Source organism: Cardiocondyla obscurior, linkage group LG13, assembly GCF_019399895.1.
Source record: "Cardiocondyla obscurior isolate alpha-2009 linkage group LG13, Cobs3.1, whole genome shotgun sequence".
Classification (NCBI taxonomy): Eukaryota; Metazoa; Arthropoda; class Insecta; order Hymenoptera; family Formicidae; genus Cardiocondyla; species Cardiocondyla obscurior.
The window spans coordinates 5,872,775-5,894,308 of record NC_091876.1 but is presented as its reverse complement, the minus strand read 5'-3'; the positions used below and the strand labels follow the sequence as shown (position 1 = coordinate 5,894,308).

Sequence of the window (21,534 nt, the reverse complement as noted above, 5' to 3'; positions counted from 1 at the left end):
ATGTCTTATTAATAACAATATAACACAGTAAAGAACAAAATTCTATACTTTAAAATGTTGTATGCTTATATGAAGCGCTTACAAATGGTGCCTAGTGGCCATCTTCAACCCTCACAGAGCTATTAGACGGTGGCGGCTCGTAGCGGATCTTCTTATCAATCGAGACAAAAGTGGACCAAAATCTATGTTATCTGATTGGTTATGGTCTAATCCAGCTGGCGGTGTTTTGCACGTCGTGTCGTCGCGCCTAACATTGTGCTAAAACCTTTAGATCACTTTAGACCTCCATTTTCCTTTTATCAACTCCACGCGAGAAGAAAATCGAATTTTCCTATCCTAAATACACGGTTTATTACGTAAGTGTCAATTGTTTTATTTAGTACTTGCGATTACTAATAATTATGACTCAATTAAATGTTGTAGTGGTATAAAAAGATTGAATATTAATATCAGATCGGCGAAAAGCAAGGTTTAATTTAACCGGTTAAAATTCACTTCATTACCGTTTTATTTAATAAATATGAGCTAATGCATAATTACGAAGTAGAATTATGCCTTAAAAATCGATGATATATTTTTTGTTGTTTTGTTTTTTTCTTTTCTCGCAGAATTAAGCACGTTCTAAATTTATCTACCAAAAACTTTTAGGTTAGAGTGGTACCATAGATATTAAGAACGAGCTACAACAATACATTAGATTTCGTCATCCTGTATTATATAATAGTATTTAATTGTTTTGCAGGTAACAATTTGCAAAAATGGCAGCACAATTTTTCAACAGATTAGGCCAGATTGGTCTAGGTATGGCACTGGCAGGTGGTGTCGTTAATTCTGCACTGTATAATGGTATAGTATCTTTTAAATAACAATAATTAGCTACATTGTTTTTTGTAAATTAAAATTGAAAAATTTTGTTTTAGTTGATGGTGGTCACAGAGCAGTCATATTTGACAGATTTACTGGCATTAAGAATGCTGTGATGGGAGAAGGAACACACTTCTTTATTCCTTGGGTGCAAAAACCAATTATTTTTGATATTCGATCACGCCCGAGAAATATTCCTGTCATTACTGGAAGCAAGGACTTGCAAAATGTAAATATTACTCTTCGTATTCTCTTTAGGCCTGTACCAGATTCATTGCCTAAGATATACACAATACTTGGTGTTGATTATGATGAAAGAGTATTACCTTCTATTACCAATGAAGTTTTGAAAGCTGTTGTTGCACAGTTTGATGCTAGTGAATTAATTACACAAAGAGAAATTGTGTCCCAAAAAGTCAGTGAAAATTTAATAGAAAGAGCTGGACAGTTTGGATTTATTTTGGATGATATTTCTATTGTAAGTACAGTTAAATTAATTTGATGTTATAACAATTAATATGATATAACAAGGAAGATGAGATACAGTTTTATAATTTATATGTAAAAAATCATTATTTTTCTTATAACTTTTTTAGACACATTTAACGTTTGGTAAAGAATTTACCCAGGCAGTTGAATTGAAACAAGTAGCTCAACAGGAGGCAGAAAAGGCTCGTTTCTTGGTAGAAAAGGCCGAACAGCAAAAGAAGGCAGCAGTTATTAGTGCCGAGGGAGATGCCCAAGCCGCTAGTTTATTAGCGAAATCTTTAGCCGAGGCAGGAGACGGTTTAGTTGAGCTCAGAAAAATCGAAGCTGCAGAAGACATCGCACACAATTTATCTAAGTCTCGTCAAGTGGCATATTTACCATCGGGTTTAAATGTGCTGCTTAATATGCAGTAAATTAAAAGTAACTTCGCAGTAAAATGAAAATAAATTGTTACATATTTCTACATGATTTGTGCATTTACATTAAAAGCAGTTTATTGCTGTAATAGAGAGAGTGTGTAAAAATGAATATAGATTATATGATGAAAACTTCCATAAAAGTGTTATAGAATAGTTGGAATACATAGTATTTTGTAACGTTTATAGTTTTATTTGTGAATTTAGATTTTATCATTTTATAAATATATTACGTCTTCATGGTCAATTTGAAACACGTCAGGGATATATTACACTTAAAAAATCATTTTTGCATAAAATTAATTCATAATACGTAACACAGATAACATACAATGTAAAATTTAGCACAATATACTTTTTGTGCATAAATAATTTTATGCAGAAAATTATTTAATTTAATTAATCGTCGACTAATAATAAGAACTTTAATAGAAACCATAAGACCGAGTGTTATATAGGAAAATAACTTTGTTAAATCCGCGATAACGAAAGATCTCGGATAGGTAGATGATCCGACTCGTTCGTTCCAGGCGATTCATTTGAGCGAACCGTCCGATGGATCGCTATGATCAATCAGGAAGTCGAAATTGGTGGAAGATTATCTCGGTCGGGGTGCTCGCATCTCGCCTCTGTCGGCACAAGCTGTTAATAGAGAAAACAATTCATCATAATTTGGCGATCGTTGCGGGGCGTCCTTACCATGGTGGTCCACAGTAAAAACGTAAAATATACATAACGATGCCGGTTGCATTTACATCTGTTTCGGTTAGCAGATATTAATGTCTGAATGGGTTTATAGCATACGATAAGAACGAGTAATTAATAGATTGATTAATTTCTTTTAACAGACATTGTAAAATATCTCAACGTTTAATATTGCTTTTTACATTCTTGAAAGAGAAAAAAAAACATTTTAATAATATTCTTAATTTTATTCAAACATGTATAATTTTTATTAACGTTGTGATGTTAAAGTTGCAAGAAAATCTAATTATATGTTTTTACGATATTGATTTAAAAGATTTTGTCATCTCGATTTTCAAAGATATTGAACGTTGCATCATTACGCAGCAAGTGTCGCTTACTTCACGGTTGTGCCACACGATAATAATATAATATGATTTCCGCGAAGTTACTGGAACTAGAGGGAGCAAGTAAGGAAGAGAGAGAGAGTGAGACAGACAGACGGAAAGGAAGCACAGAGGAGGGTTCGCGGTGGCGGCAGTACGAGGCGAGAGCAGATTAGCGTGAATAATGAAGACACGACCCCGTGAAAGCCTAAGCGGGTCTCCTTAAGTCTGTTCCTTCGAGTAGAAGCCGAAGCTGGAAAGGGAGGATGCTGAGGAAGGAACGGAGGAAGGTGGAGGACAGAAGGCGGACAGAAAGGAGGTAGAAGCAGTTAATTACTCCTCCCATCCACGGGATAACGACTTCCCCTTATTTGTCGAGAGGCGCAAACAGCCAACCCTCTGCAAAATCCCTTGCCAAGACGCTTTCTCCAGTGTATACTTGTACGTTTGACTTCATATACATATATACGTATATCATTCTCGCCCTCTCCCCCCCCCTCTCTCTCTCTCTCTTTCTCTCTATATATTATATGTATATGTACATATATATGTATATAATATACCAAGGTGTACACTGGTAGACAGGACCATCTCGGACCATTTCAGAGCACCCATTTCGTAGACATCCTCGATTGATCGGTCAGAATTTCATGAAGAGATAAGCACCGCCTCGTTAAATCGAAAATGCAAATCTTAGCCAGCGGTAAGTCGAATTTAGAGCTGCAGTAAGATGTATTGAATCGAAGTATTGAAAGATGTACCTATTGACCCGAAAACTTACGAGCTCTAAGGTCTAGAATACGTAACGGTAAGACAATTATTTAAAATAATGATTAAGAAAAAAAATTGTAATTAATGCAATATCTACAAATTTTTCTTTTTCTTTTATTTTTTTTTTTTTTTTAATTGTCTCTTCAAATTTCACTCTGGCAAATTTATTTACAAGACAATTTTTGTTTAAGTTCGTACGAGTGGTACGTGACGTAAAATCATCGTTAACCGCCGTTGTCTTTTCGCTAAGTCGAAGGGCCATCGACAGCTACGGGTTGATGCGGTGTAACACATGTTACGGATCCACGAACATGCAACGAAACAAATGTTAGGTACGCCCGAATACACGTACGGGACGCGAAAGGAACGAGAAGGAGTGAACGAGAGGGAGAGACTAATTACGAAAGAAATCATAATAGGCACACATGCACCGCGGGCTGTCAGGCTAACGATCGGGCTTCCTCCGCCGCATCTGCACCTGTTACTCGGATCCTATGGTCGTGCCGATGCACGCGAGCTGCATATGCCGATAGCCTTCCTCGGAGACAAAACGCCTAGGGCTTGCCTCTCGCCGGAGAGTCCCCATAGATATCCCGACTCAAGAAAGGTAAAATTACGTCCTCTAGAAATTCATTCCAGCAAATTTTCTACGTCTTAACGACCCACGTAGAAGAAAAGAAAAGGAATCAGACGAAGGGGAACAGGCAAAAATTGACAGAAATTTATTCCGCGAAATTAAAATTCTCAGTCATCGAAATTAGTCTTCAAATAATCGGGCGCTATTAATTAATTCTAAGTAAAATCCTCCCCATCCTCTCTTTCTCCATCGTTCTATCTGTAATCAATATAAACTCTCGGCTTCGACATTATTATAGCTGTACAAAACCAGTACGTAAACACGTAGGATAACCACGGTAACCGCCGACGACTCTCGGTCGGACACTTGGTCCGGCACGTACCTAAGTTACCGACGCGATTAGTTATTAGACGCGACTAGAGAGCCGCATCATCGATATTAATGGTACGAGCGGCGGGTCTATAAAATTTCCATCGATTAAGTTCGTCGAGTCGCAAACCGCTCCGCCGGACTTGCCTTGACTCGCGGGCGCGTTCTCTATCTCGGGCTCGTAATCATAATTAACATCTCGGCCGTTCCGTTTTACCGCGTTACTCCGCTTACAAAGATAAAGGGGAAGTATCGCCGAGCTTGAGAAGTCGCTCACGCACGGCGAGTCAGCGTAATAACGGTCGCTTTGAACTGACCACGAGGAGCCCAGCGATAAATCCGAAGCGGCCCGGGGCCCGTCGTTACAGAAACCTCATTAATTAAGGCGGAAAATGCGAAAACTGCCGGCGGTCCCGCCGTTGTGCCTAAAGGTAACGATCTTTTTGTCTTGCCGGTCCACGGAACTGCATGATCTGCATGCAGATCGTACCCCCGCTTGCTCGCCCTTGCTGGCCGCTCGCAGTTCTCCATTAACAGTCGACGATGAAATTGGATGAACCGCGATTTTGAACGCTCTCGTTGACCGCCGCCGTCACCGCCGTCGTTTCGACTCTTTTCATCCCGGCAACGAGTCGTGCGTATGATTACGCACTTTGTCCGCGTTTCTCGGGTAATCAACGCCGAATATTTATGTTCCGCGAGTTCCATCGCGCGTTTCATTATAGCCTCTCTGATGAAACGCGCGCGGTGAACACGCATATGCATATTTAGAAGTATTTTATTTGTCTATTATAAGATCTGCTTTTCTTTTTTATATTAATTATCGTAAGAAGTGAAATTTCGACGGGTAATTGGGTTGAAACAGCGCCAAATTGCCTCCGATAAAATGTATTTTTTTTTATCTCTATGATTAAAACCATGATAAACTTTTAGGTACTCTTTTGTAAAAATTCCGCTCTCTGAGCACGGGAATTTCCTTCGGGCCTGTAGGCGAGGCCCGACTACGTCAATCTTCACCAGCGGATGACTGGGGTGTGAAGATATTACTCTAAGGTGTTTTAACCCGTCAAAGTAAACGGCTGTTCGCCTCTTGCAATTTTGAGAACACTGATTGTGAGTTTAATTTTTCTTTTTGTTCTTTCTCCATGTTCTTACTTGACCTCGCACGCGAGGAGTAATTTTCAATAAATGCGTTCGCGCCGAGAAATTTGTGTACACAAATGCAAATTTTAATTTAAAAAAATGTTTTAGGTGTACACGTGGATCTTAATTAGAAATTGTCTACGAAATCTAGTGGCTTAGCTACGAGCTATCGTCGTATTTGTCAAGTGACAAACTGATCGTCGGAATTGCCAGACGATGTGAGTGTCAACGCGAAAAAAAGGATAGCGACGATCACGTACATCATCCCGCTATTCACCTCCGTCGGTTTGGTGAACGAGAACAGGTGAGAGCCTGAGGGGGCTACTCTTTCTTTCTCAAGCTCCGCACTTGGCTCGCGATTGATTTAGATCGAGGGAAGTCCCGAACAGGCCCTGTAATCACGTTGGCATGCCGGTGCGTACGCACGCGAGCGTAATCCCCGGGGGTACATTAGGATCCGAGAGGAAAAGGAAAGAGTCGCTGGAAAGCTGTTTGAATCTCCACGCGCTCATGCACGCGCTAGATAAAATTTCTCGAATTTATTCTCGTCGAAGAACGATCTGCAAGATGATCTTAAGAATAAGAAGAAGATCGTAATAAATTAATATCCCTAAATTTAGAAAATCTAATTTTACTGCGATTTTTTGTACATTCTATGTTGTATTATAGTATGGCAACTTACGAAACTTTGTACCTTATTTCATAGTAATACAAATTGTACGTCGTTAAAGTTAGATAGAAATTTGTGGCCGGAAAGTAGGATGGTGCTCCCGTTAGAAAGCTCCCTCTTCGCGAGTATCCTCAGGAAGTGCCGAGGTCATCGCGTGCAGACCCGTATGGGACGATCGCGAATTTCTATTGTCAACGGCGTATAAGAAAGAGAGGTTCACGGCTACGGTGTACGCAGGGTCAGGTGATGACACTGGGTGTCACCGTTACCTAGCGATCATCCAGCAGCGCAAATACGACCATGTATATCCGAACGAAAGTAGAACAGCGACTGTGCAACGTTATCTTTGCTGTGAAAAGCAAAGTTTGATAGATAAAACTTTTTTTTTTACTTTTTTTTTACTTGTTTTACGTTATTAAGAAATATATATATTATGTTCTTTTTTTAAAGTTATTTAGGATTAAAAGTTTTACTATTTAATTTGATTTAATGCTTAGAAAATTCTTTAAGAAATCTTTCTGTACGCCGAGAAATCGGATATCATCGCGGTAAACGCATACTTTTCTTAATTTTCGCGATTTTAAATTAGTTTTTTTTGAGGAAGAAATTTTTAGTAGAAATTTACGTGCTAAAATTTGCCGATTTTCATGCACGACGCGCATGACCGCGGCGGACGACACGCACAATGTAGAATACTTGCGTGACAAGAACGATCGACACATTTTACACGACGTTCGACTAACGGTCGAGCTTCTTACTGGCGCTTTATGAAATATGCGACATTTTTATCTTCTGCGTGATAACCGCTCGCCACGGTCACCTTTTTCCTTTTCTCTCGCGACCGAGTCAAGTAAGAAGCAGGCCCATTTCTTCGCGCCTTCGACTACTTTTCCGACATCGTCACGCGACTTTGCTCAGATATAGCACTTTGCATTTGAGACCGATTAATTTCTCGTGGTATTTATTTGCGCCCTTTCGTCTCATGTTTCACGTGGTTTTTTAGATGAATTTATCAAACTGAAATTTTAATATGTTTAACGACCGCCTTATCAGTCCGTTCGTCGAGCGTTATTTGCCGCCGACACTTAGTTATCGGCATTTCCACGGTCTCGGTCGCGGTAACCGTCTCGACGACAACCTCATGACAAACACGACGACAGGTAAATCGCGTTCGCCGTGACCCTTATGATGATCTAGCCAACGGTTTCCAGGATCGGCGACCACGGTGGACGACGTCGTCGCACAAAAGCAGGGCAGCTCGGTTCCCACAGGAGCCGCTCTTCCGTGCTGTCTCGTATACACGTGCGTTAATTCGAGGGAGAGGTCGCGCGGGCTGGAGGGACACATCGCCTGCCGGAGGATCATCGCCGATGTGGAAGGAGAAGACCGGCAGGCAACATATGTGTAACGTGAGGGGCGTTTCGTGGCTGCGGTCCCGTCCGTCCGTCCGTCCGCTCGTCTGCGGCAAGGAGTCCGTAATTGCCACATCCTCAGATGCTGCTGTGGTGTGTATGCCCGGGTCGCGCTATGCATTGCGACCACCACCATCACCATTGCCACCGTTACCAAAATCGTCCCGCCACTTCATCGTCACATCCGATGCACTTACTAGGAACGCCGGAGAATTACGTATGACGAGGTAAGTGAATTAAGAAATCTTGATGATCTCTCCCTCTTGCTCATTATATAATTATTCTTCTCAATTATACAGCCTTAACGATCTTCCTGACTTATTTCTTGCGGATTATTGCCTGGCGGATTACTGGCCTGCGTACCGGTGTACAGGAGCACGTGCTGAAAGCCGCGGGTAATTTATCTCCTAGCCGTAGCCTAATATTTTATAAGTCTCGCAGTTTTATGAAACGTCCGATCTTCCTGCCCTTCCGTGGCTCAAGCACGTACATACGTATGCACGCGCGTACAAGATGCAAAATACGCGTGTGCGTGTCCGCGCGATGCTTCCGTCACGCGACCTGTTGTGCGACCATCGTGCGTTTTCTCCCTCTCAACGAGCTTTTTTTTTTTTCTTTCATCCTTTTTTTCTCTCCCGAGACTGGTGAGCCCCCGGCCATCCGTCGTGGATTTTGATGGACGGTGACTCTCGCACGAGAGGACGAATTCCCGCGGATGCGGATCCGCAGAAAGGACGGATGCGCGCGGAGAAAATTGCCGCTTAGGGTAGAATTAATTTTCGACTGGCTTTCCTTCCCACCCTCTTACCACTGTTTCCGTGTGGCTTCTTTAGAAATACACCGCTGGGTGTTAATGTGTATATCATTGTCGCCGAAGCGGCTCTTTAAAATATCAGGCAGTTTTTTGATAAATCGAGCAAAAAAATAGGGACCGCGAGGGTGTTAGGTATTAAGCTAGACGCTAATAAAGATCTCGAAGCGAGTAAAAAGTTTGTCGAGAACTTTTAAAGTCTTTGAACAATTAGCAAAATGTGCTCCTCCCCCTTTTTTTTCCATCACTTTAACGTCGAACGTACGCGGTTACCGGGCAATAAAGAGAAACAATTATCGCGTTATCTCGGCGTCTTCGCTTTGTACAACGGCGGTTGTTAAATTTCTCGCTTTCACGATGGATAAAACGACGCTCGGCTACTTCGACCTGAGAACTTAAACGAAGAACAATCCGCCGCCGACTCTCTCCCTTCCGGCCTTAACAATGTTTTTGTCCGTAGCGTAACCACGATTTCGCCGTAGCTCACTTTTTACCGTAGCGTAACGATACCGGCAAGATTAACCGGCACAACGTCAAATAAAAGCGCAGGAGAAGAGATAACGTAATAAATCTTCATTAGGAAGGAAAAAGCGCCGGGCACATATACACGCAGATAATACGACGATAAATGACCCCGCGGCGCCCGGGCGTTTCCTTTTCTTTCCCCGGGAAATCGCGGGCAGAAGTAAAGATATCCGACGCAAAGAACGAGTAATTTGCAAAATTATCCGCTAATCTGATAAAATTGCAGAAATAACACCGCGCCTATAATCGGTGCTAGGTAGAGATTTAAAATATTTAATCTATTCAGATAAGTTATTTTAAAATTATATAAACCTGCATGTAAATCAGTCTCTTTTTAAACGCAGAAGCAAGATTAAATGATGCACACGCTCTGTAGTGTCTAGGGTTAAGAAACGAGGACATATTATCTCATTAATTTCTTTTTTAAGCAAACAAGGGCGGGATATTCTTTAAGGTACTTTGAAATGACAGGTTTCTCTTCGTAAGTAGCAGGTAAACTTGAAATCCACGTCGCAGGTCCGCGGGATCCTAATTTAATCAAGCTCCTAACCACAATGCGCATCCAGAAACGTAGATTCGACCCCAATTTAACTCACGCATTTCATTGCACGTGTCAATCATGATAGTTTGATGCTTGAGAACCGGATTGCGCCTTCCGATCGTTTCCGCTACCAGCGGAAGTCGAGTCTGTAATTTTCCACGTAATTTGAACCGAACTTTTGCCAAAATCCGTAACGCAGAAAAGTCACTTTAATAATATTCTTCTTCCATATATTTTTCTCAAAACGTATGTCTTGTAATTTTAATTTTAGCTTCAATATTTAAAGAAATAAAAAAATATTTTTACTTTGGCTCATAGGATTAATAATTTTTTAATATTAATTTTTTAGATAAATAAAAGTATGCGACACTTCAGTGGAACGATTTTCGAGACTGATACTCTGCGTGGATGAGTCTCACGTTTATCAGCCGGGATGAGCGCAGCCTCGACGTCTCACAGCATCCGCACTTGGTGTTGGCGCAGGACCAGCCGCCCTCGCTCACGCGTCTCACGGCCGACGGGGTAGAGGCAGTAACGACGAGATTTACAGTGGCGCTTGTAGGTAATAAGTCATGCCCAACGAACGTGTCGCCTACCGCAGACCTTCGCGCGTGGCCCGTGGCCGCATACATAAAGATGATGCCGGGCATGAAACGCGATACGCGACGGTGTATATATCGGTGCGGCCACTCCTTCCCGATAATATCGCGCCAATGCACCTCTCGAGATGCACGTTTGACGCATATACGCGTGCACGGGTACGAATATTTGCAGCTACTGTTGCAACACGCGTGTCTCGCACTGTGATGAGTACAAAGATATCAGTAGATCAAATTAGTTAAGTTATTGAGAGCTAGAGCCGTTCGAGAGGCAACAATTTATTTAAATGTCTCGGTAAAATACCGCTTGTACAAAAGATTAGCTTCAATTTATTTAATTAGTTTGCCTAAAATTAAAATTGATTTTTATGCGCATCGTTAGTTTAATCCGACTGCTTATTTCGACTTTATTTTAATTTCGCTCTGCAAATCTTATCGTTCTCATATCGTAGATATGCGGCCTCCCATATCTTTCGGAACTTGGCACGAAAATTTTCACACAGCCGGTGTAACTTTCGTCTTTCTCTTTTTCATAGCGATCTTCCGTCTCTGGCCGCTGCAACCGTCGCATCCCGCTGACGATATTGAGTAGAAGATTGCGCCGGCCTCTGCATGTAATGATGATTGTCCGGAATAATTTCGGTGGCGCGCCGCTTTTTGAGTGTCACGCCATTCGGGGCAGCGGGCCTGCGACCGCATCAAGAGGGGAAGGTGAGGCTCTGGCTAAATCTTTCGATGTAAATTTTCGCCCGGTACCTCTTCCCGCTTTCTTCGTCCTCGCTACCGACGATAAAATTGACTGGCGTGTAATTTTTCGGTAATTCGTACGCCTGACGCCGCGCCGTGCTCGGTTTTGCATCCGCTCGGGAGTTCTTTTTGCTTCAATTAGAGAAGCTCTCATCTCTTCTCGCGTGCGAAATTTCGTAGCCATCAAGGGTTAACCGTTCGTCTCGGAAATAGGTGGATTGAGAACGGAATTTGTCCGAATTTGGCACAAGCCCGTCGAGACCGTAAAGAAGCAATAAAAATAACAAGGAAATCCATAATGTGCCGCCAATTGTCAAATAGTTAAATAGAAATATTACCGCGAAATTAAAAGGAGAAGAAAATACATTCTATAAAGATATCAGAATTATTATTCGAATAACGTTGACAGCGATTATGGTAATATTAGTAATCTCGTACGAAATTGCATAGAAAATGGAAGGCTTAAACTCGGCTCCCTAAATGACTATCATCTTAAACGCAAAATTCATCCCTTTTGATGAGCCACGGAAGAAAGGAGCATCATCCCGCCCATCGAGATCTTTCTTCGCCGATCATGGCCTCCCGCCTGCCCCAAGAGAGCCCCGATATCGATGCGTCTGTCTTCTTCAGCTTCCAGATCAGTCGGATACTCAATATCCCGATACCTTATCGCCCACATGATTTCTGAACCGCTTGTCTAGGTAGAAATATATATATATATATATATATATATATATATATATATATATATATATATATATATATATATATATATATATATATATATATATATATATATATATATATATATATATTCGTTGAGAAGAGCTCGATGAAGGAGAGAGAAAGAGAGAAGTTGCGCTTGGCTAACTCGGCCTCTTTCCTCTCCTACCCCGTCTTCTCCTCTCTCGTTCGCACGTCTCACGTCCGCTGGCTCTCGCTCTCTTCTCGCTTACCATCTCAATAACGCGAATGACTGAATGGTCTGAGTCTCGAAATCCCGAGATAACCTTTATTGTAATTACAATGAAGCATTATATATACGCGGGCGGCATCCACAGAGGTCGGAGGTCATCCGACCGTTGAGGTCTTCACTCGGCTTTGCTCACCGCGTCTTACCGTTTCTCCCGTTCTTCTCAAACGCCACGTTTTCATCCAGCCTCTCTAGCGCTATTTCTTCCCGCACTCTGTGCGATAATACGATATTTTTACGTCACAATGGTACGGAACCGAAAATCGTCAAAAAATCCAGACGGAAGCGAAGCTGCTAATAAAAAATATTGCATCCTTATAAATAGGATATATTAATAAGCACGTATAGAAAAGGTTTTCGATATTCCTGATATATTCGTGCGTGCAATCTTTGTAATTAAAGTTTAATAACCTTGTGGCTTAAGCTTGCCCGGCACGTGTTTTACGTTTTCATATTACCACACGTTACGCCGTTATTACATAATAATTATGCAATAATTCCACAACGAAGCGTGTATCGGATTAATCTCCGCTCATTAATAACGCCTTGTCCGTGTCTCATTAACTTTGCACTCTACGAAATCTTCTTGAAGTCGAACGAGGGAGCGGAGGGAGCGCGGGCGAGAGGCGAAACTGGCCTTTTCAATTAATTTGTTTGCGCGTGAACGCCTCTTCCTGTCGATGATTTAAGGATTTTCAATCGATGAATCCCTCCCTCGGTCGAGCGAGCGGCGAGTGAGTCACGTGTATTTACACGTGCATCTTAGAAACGGGCACCAACACCCCGGGACCTTATCTCGAATATCGAACTAAGACCTCCCTGTTACACTTTATTGTAATATCGTCTTCCTTGTTGTAAATTCAATGAGATGCATTATCCCGGTAACAATGCGGTGCGGAATAGATTTAATATACTTTCCAACCAGAGTCGTTTAGCGCGTTAAATGAGGAAATTTTAAGCGTCCGGTTGTTAAGGCTACAAAATATTGTATAATTTTTATATGCAGCTCGTGGGTGAATTTTTTTTTTCCACGTTTAATTAGCATCGCGTTATTGGCGACCAATATCACGTTCGCTGCGGCGGAAATATATCTCAAATAATTTTAGCCGATTCCCTTCGCGTAGAGTCCTGTTTTCCGGAACTGGTCAACGGAACGGTATAATTATCTGAATATTAATAATTCAATCGCGTACATAATTAACAGATGCTGAAGATCGTCTCCCTGGCCGTTTTGCTTTTCCTTTTCTTCACCCGCGAAAGGGTTGGTACTCGACGAAGGCGGTGCCGGCGACCACACAGAATGCCGAACGAGAGGCATGTCTCCGAGTACTCCAAAATTACTTTATACGGGGTGTTCGACACGCAGTTGTTATCTTGAATTATTCGCAGACCACGAAAGCTTAACAATTTACGATACTCTTTCTTGTTCGTTTCTCACATTTGTGACCGCGTATGTTCTTAACGTGGCACTCGTTAATTTGTCATACTTAAAAATCCTACGGTTCGACGCGAGATCTCTTTTAATTTATTATTCGAAAAACAATATACCGCCATTTGTCCGCTCTAAATTCATCCGTAGGTGGATTTACGATATGGAATCCGGGGACCAGATCGCCGTGACGGACAATTAAGGCGATCTCACGTCGCGAGACGCGCGGGTCGAGAGATCGGGACCGTAAGTGCGCCACGTCACGGCCGTTCCATTCTTTCGTATACGGGCTACACCACCCGTTAGAGAGGCTGTTACCGCACCGGGTGTGATTTACGCGTCCCCTGATTTACACTGATTACGGGGGCCCCGGCACGTCGCAAAAGCAAATACAACCTCCTGCCAGCCGCCCTTTCCCTCGTGTCCCACCTCCCTTCGCGTCGGGCGGCCGGTTGCAGGTCGTCGGGCACCCACTCGCCCAGGCCAACATCAATTCCCGCTGATTGATTTTACTCAGGTATTAAATTAATCCCCCGGAGACCGGCGGATCCCGATCCGCGCCGTAAACGCTTTGCGCTCGCCGCAAAGGGCCATTCGCGAGTGCGTTTTATTCGCGCATTACCGCCTTATTATCGACAGCCCTTCTCGGGCTTTTGACTATTTTTATCCCCGTGTTACGTGCGCGCGATCAGTCTTGCGTACTTCGCTTTACCCTCGCACGCTGGAATGCCGAATAATAAAGAACAATCGGATAAAACGAAATAGAATTACAAGATACAATTAAGCTTATTATCAATAGCGCTTGACTCGAACGCACACTTTGAATAACTAAACTAAAAATTACGCGTTATAAGTTTCCTTATTTCTTCACGCGTGAACGTAGTAATTTATTTAGCTCGTCGTCAAAAACTTTTAATTAATTTCTAACTTGAATTAATTTTTGTAATTAATGATCTGTACGCGGAAACTATTTATGAACAATTTTCGAGTCTTTAAATGTAATTTATACGTATATATATATTTGTAAATTAATTTGACGCGAATTATATTCATTCCTTTAGATAGCTCACGTAAAACTAGAAACGATTAATTTAATCATAGAGCTGAGCCGAGATCGAAAGATAGTTTGCATTGATAGAAATTTATTATAGCTTAGGCCCGTCTCGATCAAGTTCCGTTCGAACGGAGCGGTCTTTAAGTTCCAGTGTTGTCATCGATATTTTTTCTGGTCGCACTGCGGACGCGCGAAAAACGCAGTTGGTAGTACTAAAAGTTAACTGTTAATTTATTCAATCAAGAAATTGCGTCGAAGCGGGCCGTGATACACGAATATCGCAACGCATCCGTCGATTGTAAGTTCGTAACATATTAATATATGTAACACTGAATATAATAATCGGCATACATAGTTTATTCCTACGCGCAAAGTGCATAGCGATCGAAAACGGCACGTAAAGGTGAGCGTACGAGCAGCGTACATGGCTCGCGTGCTATCGTCACGTCCTTACTTTAATATTCACTCGTCGGCAGGCAAGCGCATTGCGAAGCTTGCAGAAGTAATTACATATATGTATTCTTTTATAGCTCAGTAAATTCGTGCAGCTGATCAAGACATCCAGAGGACGGCAAGCGAGCGGCGTTCGCAGCTCCCGCATTACCGACACGTCGTCACTTTGGTCTTCACCTGTCGACAGTCGAGGACGTCGCGCAGCACTGACAAATAATTACGTCTGATGCATGAACGAAGACGTCGGCCGAAAGAAATAACCTTCTGTGAACAACGATCTTTAAGCGGAGATTATTCGCGGAGCGAAAGCTCGTACGCAATACTGATGTAATTATTTATAATATATTAATTTTTAATTCTTATGTTCTACCTTCTCGATGATTTGGTTTTTATACAATACGGTTTTATACAATAAAAATACTTCCTCCCACGCAACCTCGTTGCGATAGATGGAATATGCCGAATATCTTATTCATGTAAATTTTTTTCTTCTGTTTAAGTGAAAATCTTTTGTGAGGAAGGACGACGCGAGCCAACATCTCGAGAGGAGAAAGAGAGTTCTCGGAGAAGTATTTTGCGCTGGCGGAACAATCCCAGGGTAAGCATCATTTCTTATTTTAAGTAAATTAACGTTTTGTTTTTGCCACACGCGAGAAAATTACTTTTTTCTTAACATTAAACATTATTTCAAACGTTTCTTTATTTAATCTTTTTTATTTCTATGTTACAGATTATCGTAGCCATCAGATTATCGAAAAATTGTGCTGCTGCGCATCGATTGGTGAGTCTAAAATATTTTAAATTAAATCTTTACGTCTCTTTTCTTTTTAATATATATTGTTTTCGTGCGATGTAGTACGGAATTGTTTTAAAATATGTTTATCGTAACATAAAATCGGCATTTCGATCATCCGCAATCGATCAAAAGCACCGACAAGTATTTGAAATCGTAATCAGCTTCACCAATGATACTCGCGATGATTTCCGATCTCGTTCTCTTCTATCTCCCCATCCTTCAAAACGCGGGGCGATACTCGTTAAGGGCCTACTCCTCTCGTGCATTTCTCGCATCAACATGCGCGCTCGTACAAGCTGGCGTTTAATATCCGAATCCATCTGGTATTTATCACCTCGTAGATACGCCGTAACAAATTGGTTCGCGAGGCATTCGAGAACATCTGTGTACACGAGTCAGTCTCTCTTTTTTTTTTTCACGATTAGCTCTCTAATTCCGTTCCCTTCATTTTATAATCTTTATCTTGTTTCCAATTTTTTGATATTTAATTAATAATTATTATTTCCGAATACATAAAATGCATAAAAATTATTATATTATCACCCCGTAAAGATGAAAATAATTAATAATTAATTTATAAGAAAAGTTTTATCTTTTGAACGTCCGTACTTCCTTTACATTAAAGCATTAGTACAATTTATAATTAATATTGAATTATAAAAAAATCAATTTACAATAGTATGTAATAATTTAGGCCAATGTGTATTCTGCCGTTAGCCACAATATTTAGTTTCGTGCTTATCACGTCGCAGGGACAAACGTAGTTGATGAAGAACGGCCTCGAGACATGCTGCGCGGTCTACCTTGAATTCGTCTAATATTTATCGCATCGCGGACACGCCGTGGCAAATTGGTTCGCGAAGCGTTTAAAAGCCTTCTCACATGAGACACATCCCTCCGCCGGGTCTCACTTTTTATCGCTCCGCCTCGCTTTCTCTCGTTCCTGTTTCGGTCCACGGTGTCCCGCGCACGTCCAGCCGAATTCTTTTTGCTCTTCCGGACCGTCTTCGCGCGCAAGGAGAAGCCCTCCGGCGAACGTGACCGGACGGACCCAAATCATAAATTCCGCCGGGTAATGTAACGTCCAACGCGATTATTTACTGATACTTACCTGACGGGCAGCAACCCACCGGCGCTACCTACCAAGCCGGAGACTTTTCCTGGACCGAAGTTTCAGCGCGCGGGATGACACATACATTCGAGAGCTAATAACGATATAAAGTATATATGTAAAGCCTACAAATATGTATATTTAACAGAAATTTAGAACAAACAGACGTCGCTTCGAGATGCGCGATTTTTTAAATAACAAGTGTTAGCGTGGAACGATAGGAAACAATGTTATTGCGCGACGCAATATAATTGTTTAAAATATAAGTGACATACTTATTGCGATAAACTACTCTCGGTAAATCTCACCCTTGCGTTTAGTTCAGAGTTTCATATTAATTAAATCCGTTATAAGCTTTTATAATAATTCGCAAAGGGATGTGTCCGACGTAATATACGTCCCAACTTTGGCTTTTGTATCCCAAGAAATGGCCCTTTCGCATTTAAGAACGGTAACGAGCGGCGTTTATTAGAAGCAAACGTTAGAAGGGGGAAAAGATTTGGGGAGGGAAATCTCCTATGCTATTTCGTTTGTTAGGGTTAAAATTTTTTAATTTTTCAATAAATAAATATTTAAAAGACCCAACTATATTTCTCTCGGTTAATTCAAATATGCTCGCTACTTTGGTTTTTTTTTGCGCGAAAAAAAGTGCACGATTTTCTTGCACCAGCGCGAGCGAACTAATCCAGTCGGGGAACGTTAAATATATCCGGAACGAGGGCGCTTTTCTACCTGGCGCGAATTCGCAGTAGGAATTGCTGTTGTATTTCGGCAACGCCAGACGCTCGGTGGTCGGGCGGAAAAAGAGTGGACGAGGCTGTGGGAGGGTGGACGAGACTCTCATCTCTCTGTTCCAGCCCTCGAAGCCCGCGCCAACTCTTTCTCGCTTCTTTTCCTTTTCCGATGCCCTTCTCTCGTCTTCCACCCCGTTTTCTTCCGTTGCTCCGCGCGCAGACACGCAGACGTGCAATCCGTAGTATTTCGCGGCAGGGAGAAAGAGCAAATATCTCATCGTCGTGGAGAACTAGAGGGCGGCTACCCTCTCTTTTGCCTCCCCCGGGCCGCTCGCCTCCCCTCGTCGTTGCAGTTCCCGTGCCCACCCGGCGCGCAAATGAGGTGGAAAAGATAAAGACCGCGACGGGCGATCATTAACATGCACGCTCTGCTTTCGAGGAGTCTCTGAAGGATCGGCTGCCGGTGGATGGGTAGATTTGGAACCGCATCTCTCGCGTGTGTATATATATAATATATATATATATATATATATATATATATATATATATATATATTTATTATATACGTGTACGTGCGCACATACATAGAATAACGTGAGAGCGGAAAGATAGAAAGAAGCGGGGTGCACGAAAGAGACACGGTATAGAGTGAAGGACCAACCGTGGTGGAGATACCAACCTAATGGCGGCAGCAATTAACAACAAACACGCTCATTAATCGAGAGAGAGAGAGAGAGAGAAAGCGAGAAAGAGAGGAGAGGATCTTCGTTCTCTTCGTTGTTCTCCGGTGACCCGTATTTTCTTTCCTTCTTTTTCTCATTCTTGCTACCGCTTGCCGTATCACCCTCCGCCGCACATTCTCTTTGCAAACATCGTTTATCCCTTTTGCCGTTCCGCCCCCTCCCGTGCGCGCGACGTGAAGTTTTCTATTAAAAAAGATCGGGAGTATAATAACACCGCGGTCTTTTCATACTAACGATCGACGTATGAAATCGCGTACGCCGTGAACGAAGCAGGCGCATTAGGCTTAACAAGAATCGTTTATTTATGCGAGAACCGCTTAACCTGACGAGAAAAGCAGAAAAGCGACAGAATCACCAGCCACGAGTCTCATTACGCGTCGATGAATTCCAAGCAGCTCGTTTAATCGACTTAGTCGATAATTTAGACGAAATAGTGATACTTGCGGTAAATCGACGGGAACAAAATACGTATTGAAATGCAGACAACGTTCTGTCTAAAAAAAACTTGATATTAAAAATAAAATCGTTTTTATTGCCGCTTCTTATCTCGAACTATTGCTATTTATTACGATTTTAATATATACGAATTAAAGAACGATATTTTTTAACTCCGGATCGTATCTTGGATTCCGTTGCCTTCCCGTAGCACGTGCTCTGTAAAATCTAGTCCTACGAGCCACGTTATCGGCGCTTGGCGGTGGTCCCCCCCTGAGGGTGGGGGGTGGTAGAACTCCCTAAGGCGCCGACCAATCACAGCACTCTATCGATCGCCTGATCGCGAACGATCTACGCGACCCGTTGCTCAGTCGATGAGATACACCGGCCACGTGTTGAGAGCATCCGGTTTCGAAACGGATATCGAGGCATTTTGCGCGTGTTCTCTCACGGTTTATTAACGTGTATCTATGTCTCGCCTCGCTCTGGAGCCCTATGAACCGCAGTGTCTTGCACAGGACACCGTAGTTGTTCATTCACCTACATTCGACCGGGCACGTAAAGGTAAATCGTCTCGCTTTTTATTTCCCCACGATAACTTCCCGTACTTATAGTCGGGCGACGATACGTTGAGCATCGAAGCTGCAACATTCGCGATCGGAATCTTGTGGTAACTTAACTCTAGATCGAATTTGAGAACGTGAGATCTGCACCTTGCCCGTCTTCGTCGCGGCCGAGATTCTCGTTTCGTTTCATTTAAAGTATCGGGCAGAGCAGCTCCAGGGAGCACGGGGAAGGGGGATGGGTGCTCGCTAGCGGCAGTCAGCCGGACTCGTTCTCCTAAGTATTGCGTAGGTTCGGGAGTCAACGAGCGTGGGTGCGGGGAGCGCGGCGAGCAGGGGGGACGGAGCGAGCTAGCTGTGCTAGCGCTGGAATGTGCGACCGGTCGCCCGCAACCAAAACACGCGCGCGGTACGGTAAACAATACGCGCTTAATAAGACATCGAACAAAACCTTGAACAGAACAGAATATTCATTGCAACTTTTTTGTTTCAGATAATATTCTACCATCGAAGGAGGACCGACCCGACATCCCGTAGACATCCTGAGAGGAGGAGGAGGCCCAGGAAGGGTATCCTGCCCCGGCGGAGCAACCCATGGGTATATATCAATTTTTTCTTTGGATTTTTAATAACGTTTTTTAATTTTTTTATTTAATTAAATTTTATATCTACTAAATAATTGTTTTATTTTTTTGTTTCAGGTCAAGAGAAACTCCGCTGCGTCGCATCGCTCAGTGCCGCACGTCGATTCGAAATTATACGAACTGCAGCCGGTTCGTCGGTCGTTCGGGGCTGCCGATAGTTACCGGGCGTTTTTTTTACGATTCTTTTTAATTCGGGAGTGTCGAAAAATTTGTTAAGTAATTTTCGCGATTGTAGCTTCACCCGGACGCGTTCGCGAGTTACTTGTGCGCGGAAGGATGGCTCGTCACGTCCCATCTGAGAGGAGGAGCAGGCCCAGGATGGGTATCCTGCCTCAGCGGAGCAACTCATAGGTAAGGATCAACTTAAAGAATTATTAAAAAATTAAATACATCCGCATAATTTTTTTTGTTTAATCATTAACTATTTATTTTCAACATGTCTACATTAATATTTAATTTTATGTTACAGTCACCAGCAGAACTACAACTCCGCTGAGTTCAGGCAGATTGGTAAGTTACATAATTATTTTTTCATAGTTTGCGGGGTCCGAGCCTTTTCAGTAAAAGAGTGTAAAAATCACACATGCCCGCTGGACTTGGCACTGTCAAATTGGACAAGAGAATGACCGTACAAGATTGCGCGACACGAAAAGCCCCCGAGCGTTGAGATGAGACCCCAGACGACTCACACGTGACGACGATTCGCGCGCCTTCATGCACGAGTTTTTTTTTTTTTGTTCCTTTATTTTTTGCACAAAATATTCGTGGGGGACGTGGTTTCCACGTGAAACAACGTCACGTAAGCGCGAGGTAGAGGGAGGAAAAACCGCGTGACAGAAGCGGAGAAGAAGTCATGCTACCGGTCTCGAGAAAGGCGCGAAAAAAGGGCTGGGGGGGGGGGAGACGAGGGGACAGCAAACTGCGACAAGACATGCGAACCCAAAGATGAATCCCAATCACGCACGATCCTCTTCGGTTCCTCTTTTCCGTCGGTGCCGCCGCGAATTCTCGTTCGCTCGTACCCCCGATAATTGGAAATCGGCCTGAATATAAATAACCTCGCACGAGCGAACGGCTCGCGCCTCTCCCTTACCCTCTTCTGTCTCTTTTTCTGCCGTCGACTTTTACCCCCTCGTATTCGGCCCGATTTCTCGCTTGTGCGGAGATTCCCTTCTTGATCAGGTGCATCCTCATTTGCATAATGACCGCTCGCGGAGAAAAGTGGAAGACGACAAGAACGGCTGTCGGGAGCCAATCGAATCGCAGGGTAACAGATTTGCAACAAAGTTGCAATTCATACAAAAAAGAAAAAAGAAAGAAAATTGGAAAAAAAACCAAGCGGAGTAATAAAATCGGGATTGCAAGTTATGTACAAAGTAACTGGATAATTCTGTGTTGATGCACGCGCGAAGCTTTCAGCATTTTTTTTTTTTTTTTTCGAGCGATTGGAGGATGTATTTTATCAATAACGGTACGTAATGTGTAATGATAGGATATACGTTTTTAAAACATGGTAGTTTTGAATGGCGGTAGAGCTACCATTTTTTCATGGCACGTTATTCGCCAAGGGAACAAGTGGGCGGGTACCGGGCTTG

At 42.7% G+C, this 21,534-nt stretch overlaps 1 protein-coding gene across 1 annotated transcript; it reads left to right on the top strand.

Annotated features, from left to right (window-relative positions):
- The first annotated feature begins 222 nt into the window (after window positions 1-222).
- Window positions 223-1,953, top strand: Phb1 (prohibitin l(2)37Cc). The gene is made up of 4 exons (XM_070665419.1): window positions 223-356; window positions 743-846; window positions 921-1,342; window positions 1,461-1,953. Exons 2-4 carry the CDS (start codon window positions 759-761, stop codon window positions 1,764-1,766), a joined length of 816 nt encoding a protein of 271 aa, XP_070521520.1. The 5' UTR covers window positions 223-356; window positions 743-758; the 3' UTR covers window positions 1,767-1,953.
- The last annotated feature ends 19,581 nt before the right edge of the window (window positions 1,954-21,534 follow it).

Bases quoted from the DNA above. Each gene is read 5' to 3' on its own strand.
- Phb1 (XM_070665419.1), top strand. From the start codon at position 759: ATGGCAGCACAATTTTTCAACAGATTAGGCCAGATTGGTCTAGGTATG. The intron at 847-920 runs GTATAGTATCTT...ATTTTGTTTTAG, and splicing joins TAATTCTGCACTGTATAATG to TTGATGGTGGTCACAGAGCA. The intron at 1,343-1,460 runs GTAAGTACAGTT...TAACTTTTTTAG, and splicing joins TTTTGGATGATATTTCTATT to ACACATTTAACGTTTGGTAA.